The sequence below is a fragment of the Pundamilia nyererei genome, unplaced genomic scaffold (genome assembly GCF_000239375.1).
Source record: "Pundamilia nyererei isolate P.nyererei 1_Seehausen unplaced genomic scaffold, PunNye1.0 scaffold00850, whole genome shotgun sequence".
NCBI lineage: Eukaryota > Metazoa > Chordata > Actinopteri > Cichliformes > Cichlidae > Pundamilia > Pundamilia nyererei.
In genome coordinates this window covers 5,999-11,649 of record NW_005188251.1, presented here as the reverse complement: position 1 = coordinate 11,649, position 5,651 = coordinate 5,999, and the positions used below count along the sequence as shown (strand labels likewise).

The following is a 5,651-nucleotide window of genomic DNA, read 5'->3' as shown; positions in this document are numbered from 1 at the left end:
GTGTGGTTTAAATCCCTCTGGCTTGATTGCCTGCAATAGGCTCCAGGTGTGCAGGAGCTGGAGTTGGCCCTGCCCAGGGGCGGATCCCAGGTTAGTTCAGGAGCCTTATGGAAATTCCAGCCACCCACTGCAGACCATGACAATTCCTTTCTTTTCCGTTTCTTCTTATTATCCAGACAGCTCACTTTTGCAGCTTTGTCCTTCATAACTGGTACCAGTAAAATACACAGCATTGAGTCTGGTAGTCTTCCATGAATCATAAACTCTGTGAAGCAGAGTGCTAGAAGAGGAACTAGCCTTAAACTTAAACTGTTTTAAATGTGATCCAACCCTGAAGCTTTATTATCAGATAACTATGAATGAATTCATATATGTCACGGCTGCCGAGGTGAGCCGTGTGGTGTTGGAGGGAAAGAGGACCCAAAATGCAGGCAGTAGATTGATGATGCAAGTGACGTTTATTTCCAAGTGATGGAGTTACAGAACAGGCAGTTACAGAACAGGCAGTGAGTACGGTGGCTGGGAAGTGCAAATCGCAACAAATTAAAAAAACCGCAACAAAATACAAAAAGCCCACAACAAAATCCTAAACCAACCAACCAAAAATCCTGGCCACGCCCCCTCCCGTGACATCACGCTTGTGTCACTTCCGGTATTTCAGACAATCCCTTTCCGTCAAGGATTTTTAATTTGTTGTGGGGTTTTTGTATTTTGTTGTGGGGTTTTTTAATTTGTTGCGATTTGCACTTCCCAGCCACCGTAAGTGAGGAATGACAAATGACTAAAGAAACCTAAACTGGGAAAACTAAATAACAAACCTGAGAACATACGAAATAGGGTGCGGGGCAGAGAGAGGAACGAAACACCATGGAAAACAGACGAGCTGACAACAAGCACAGACCGACACCCACTATATATACACACACAAACAAGGAGACCAGGTAATGACATACAGGTGGGAGCACAGCTGATTCTAATACACAAGACGACCTGAGGATACAAGCTGAACACAATGACAACAGACGGAGACCTTCAGAATAAAACAGGAAACCCAGAACACGAACAGGGCACAAGGGGAGGACACAGAATACCAAAATCAGAATAACTAGAACAGAGGAAAATAATCATAAAACACAAAACGCTGGGTCAACGGCCCAGCACCATGACAATATACTTCACGTGTCCTTACACTTATTGTGTCATTACTCATGTCAGAATTGTCCTCATATGATTCACTTTTTATACAGTAAAACAACACACTGTAATGCTCTGCTGACAGGGTTTTGTAGGCGGACTCAGGCGCAGACCAGGAGACCTTTGAAAAAGCTGACAGTGCGTTTATTTACAGTGATTTCTCCAGGTGATGATATATACAAAGTGTTTGGGAGAGGGGTCCATGGCTCCAGGGTCCGAGGGGGAGGGGAAGGGTCCGAAAACACTCCACTCTCTCAGCAACGATCCCCTTCCTTTTCCTCCAACGCTCCTCTCGCTCACTCGCTCACTCAAAAATACAGGGACGGGTCCAGGGAAGATCTACAAACACAGAAAAATCCATTTAGTACAAGGTCGCACAAAGACTAATAGTCTCAGGCTTGCTGATCACAGAATAACTGACGCTGGTGGCTCAACGTTCCAGCAACGAGTAGCCAAAGAATCTGCTCTCAGCTCATTTTGAGTTATGAAGCGAACAGCGTACTTGTATCTGGCATTCGCACATTTTTTCTGTTAAAATTCTGGGCCTTGTTTAGGTCTTCCAGCCATGGCCCAACATTTATAAGCTACACAAGTTTCATCAAGGTACATGGCTACATGTTCTTTCCAGGTCTAATGTTAGGTTTCTTAGGCTTATATTGTTTATCAAACAGTGTACCACTTTCATGCAGAGCAGTCACTATATCATCGTACATGGAGCAGAGTTCATGTTTATGCACAGCATTCTTACAGTTGACATCCTTGCACAAAACAGCTTCTTTGGGCAAAGAAATGTTGTTCAGACGTATATCGGTGTTACTATGATAAGCTAAGACGTCCCCTTCACTACAAGCTGACCAGTCTAATTTTACACTGGTAGCAATATTAGCAATATTATTTCCAGTTGTTGTGGCATTTGTTCCACATTCACAGTAAAACCAAAAGGTATATGGTCTGACACAGTTACCTCATACCTGCTAGTCATGTTTGCTAAAGCTGCATGTCCCTCAGCTGTACAGATACAGTGGTCCAGCCATGATGTACTATGCCAGGCTTCACTTACCGGTATGTATGTATAGCTATCTGCAGACAGAAACACTTTGGTAGACATGATAGGATTGTTATCTTCACAAAAGTGGGCTAAGTGGTTAGCAAACTGAGAACTGGTGTCTGTGAGATCAGCATTAAAATCACATAAATATTAAGAATAATAAAGCTACTATTATTCTGTGTATATTGTATACCAATACACCAGTCTACATCCAGTCTAATGGGCTATCACAGGGTCTTTTTTTGTCCTAAAGAAACTGTTGGACATTATGGACAATGCTGGGCATCCTCTGCACACGGCCATAAAACACCAGAAGAGTCTGTTCAGTGACAGGTTGCTTCTCCCAAAGTCAAGAACCAGCAGACTTAAAAAGTCCTTTGTCCCACACACCATCAGACTGTTTAACTCCTCTCTGGAGGGGAAACAGGAGGACAAAGGAGGGGGGAACAACTAAGCTGTAGTGCACTTTTCACTGTGCAATTTTTATTCTATATTCAGCGGTGCAATAGACTCAGAATAGTTGAAATCTGCAATTCCCTGATAATTCCTATTGTTGGATTTATATTTTATTATTGTCATTTGTATTGGGAAATATTTATCCATATATGCTTAGAGGTGTATAATCAATTGTGTAGTGATAGGATGTGTGATCCTTAGGAGTCTGCAAAGACTTTGTGTGCATTCCAGAGTGCTCTTTCATTCACACCCACATCCTGGGAGCAGGGGAGAGGTCGTACCTTCTTTTATTGTTTTATGGCAGGATAAACGTATCTATGTCTGTTTTACTCTAAGTGCCTTTTGTTTAGATGAACTGCTCGACTTCCAGGCCAGCAGATTTTGGGAAGTCATTTATGGGGTCACAGCTTCACCCCACACGCACACACATACCTACACACACACATACACAGACAGTACTCTTTGTTCACATGTATATCTATATAAGATATGCTATGTTAATGAACCTATGCATATTCATGTAACCTCAATAAAGAGCAGTGTTACGAGGAAGCAGACAAGAGCAGCTGGGGTCAAGCGAAGGAACGGCGCTTGTCATGGTTTTATCTAATCTAATGTTGGAGAGCATCTAAATTCTCCCTGCTGTCCTCCACGGTGTCGGGAAGGATTATGCAGATGTATTTAGGTGCCTATCAGGTTTTTTGGTCTAATCTAGGTGTTAAAACATGTTCAATTCTGAGCTAACATTCACTTTTTCCTCCAAGACTCTGGTGTCTAATGCCACCTCTCTGCTCACACTCAGCTCCCTCATAACTGTTCTAACTTTGTAATGACTGCAGTCCCCTCAGTGTGACTGTCACAGACGTCTGCTTATCTGTTTGGTCACATTCACACAGAGAAACAAGCTCCTCACCTGTGCAGGTACACAAGGTGGTGGAGCCTCTGACCTTTACTGACCTCTGACCTCCTGTTGCAGGTGTGTGTGTGCTGCTGCTGTCTGCACCGACTGTTTCTGCAGGTGAGTTGATGAAGTGCAAACAATCAGTGAGACTCCAACAAGAACACAAATACACTTACTGTGTGTGTGTGTGTGTGTGTGTGTGTGTGTGTGTGTGTGTGTGTGTGTGTGTCCTCCAGTGTCTCTGTCTGTTGGTCCAAACCTTCAGCAGGTCTTCAGAGGATCTTTAGTGGATCTGAGTTGTGTTGATGATGGACAGACAGCTGATGGATGGACAGTGAAGAGGAGCAGAGGAGGACCCACTGAGGACTGTGGAGGCTTTGAGAGGCTTCTTGGTTCCTACTGTGTTGTGGCTGTTTGTCCTCCCAGTGAAACCTTCTGGTGTGAGGACTCTGGACAGCAGAGTGACAGAGTCTCCCTCAGTGTCCAATCAGACACTACAGGTGAGATGTTCCAGCTGTGTCTCTGTCTCTGTGTGACTCTGCTCTCATTAACTCTGTTTGTCTCTGATGGTCAGATAAAGCTGTCATCCTGGAGATCCCTGCACTTCCTGTGAGGACAGGAAGTGATGTCATTCTGCGCTGCAGACAGAGGAATGGTGCCACAGTCGCAGCTTATTTCTACATCAAAGGAAGTCACCATGGTCTTGAACCAAAGCACATCATCACTAACATCATGCAGGCTGATGAAGGTCTCTACTCATGTTCTACTGAACTGGGTAGAAAGTCTCCTCAGAGCTCTCTGAGGGTCAGAGGTCAGAACACTGACATCACTTCCTGTTTAAAAAATGATGTAACCTGGTGACCTGATAATAAACTGACTGAACCATCTTCATCATCTCTCCTCCAGATCCTCCCAAAATCATCCATCCTCCCCCTCCTCACTGTCCTCCCCCTCCTCACTGTCCTTCTCCAAGAACCTCCTCAAACTTTGCTCCTCCTCTTACTTATCCTCCTCTCCCAGCATCCACCTGTCCTCCTCCTCCTCCTCCTCCCTCTCTCCTGGTCCCCATTGTTGCAAGTCTGGTTTCTGGGCTTCTCCTGGTTCTAGTTCTAGGTTTGGTTCTGTTCCTCTGCTGGAAACTTAAAGGTATGAAAGCTCTCACTCACTTGATATGAACAGTTGTAATCTGATTACTACAGTTATTAGCCATAGGGTGTTTAGACTCACCCATGAATTAAGTTTCCCATTGGACCTTCTGAAATAAATAATTAATTTTACTTCATTTCATACGAGCACTTATATGTTCAGCTGAAAACAGATCTGGTCACACGGACATTTGTTTAATTTTCTGTGTTTTGTGTTGTTTTATTTTAATCATGTCAGTTTGTCTGATCTGTTTTTAATACCTTTGTAAATAACATTGTTCATCGAAAATAAAATAAATTTTTCTTACATGATGCAAAATGATGAGGAGAAAGAGGAACAATTAAACAGGAGTTCTGTTCCTCTAAAAAGAAACAAGTTAAACATACCAAAGGTATCTTTCTATTATCTGGAATCACTTATCCCAACATTGCTGATCATAATAAGCAGTCACACAAAGCTGGTTATCAGCTCGCTAAGTTAGCTTGGGGTTTAACCTACAAATTCACAGGAAAGGGGCGGGGCTTGAGAATCCGATCAATCAAAAAGGGGCATTTCATGGATCAGATTATTGTTCTTCTAAATAAAATGATCCCTATAGGGGTCACTTATAACAGAGAAATTATCAGATAGTGATCAAAAATATAGAATAGAATAGAGTAGCATTTAATTGTCATTGTAAAAATAGAAAAAATAAACAAAAGAAATAAATACTAGAGTGATATATACAAAAACAAAGAAAGGCACACAATGGAGGACTGTTTCTTTGAGACAGTTTAAAAGGACTTGGTCTGAATAGGGTCCATGCATGAGTGGCCTGAGTGATGAGGGTTAGTCAGACCACGGCTCAGATAGGTGGGTGGGCAGGAGGATAACAGTCTGAACTGCCCAGGGTAAGAAGCTGTTAGT

The 5,651-nt window shown here is 42.9% G+C and overlaps 1 protein-coding gene across 1 annotated transcript in view; it reads left to right on the top strand.

Annotated features, from left to right (window-relative positions):
* LOC102194916 (uncharacterized) overlaps positions 1 to 5,651 on the top strand; it is a 19,700-nt gene that overhangs the window by 9,104 nt on the left and 4,945 nt on the right. Inside the window, exons 2-5 of the mRNA XM_005755033.1 lie at positions 3,675 to 3,716; positions 3,836 to 4,099; positions 4,174 to 4,410; positions 4,506 to 4,745. Coding sequence (XP_005755090.1) covers positions 3,675 to 3,716; positions 3,836 to 4,099; positions 4,174 to 4,410; positions 4,506 to 4,745 — 783 coding nt within the window. The remainder of the gene's footprint in view (positions 1 to 3,674; positions 3,717 to 3,835; positions 4,100 to 4,173; positions 4,411 to 4,505; positions 4,746 to 5,651) is intronic.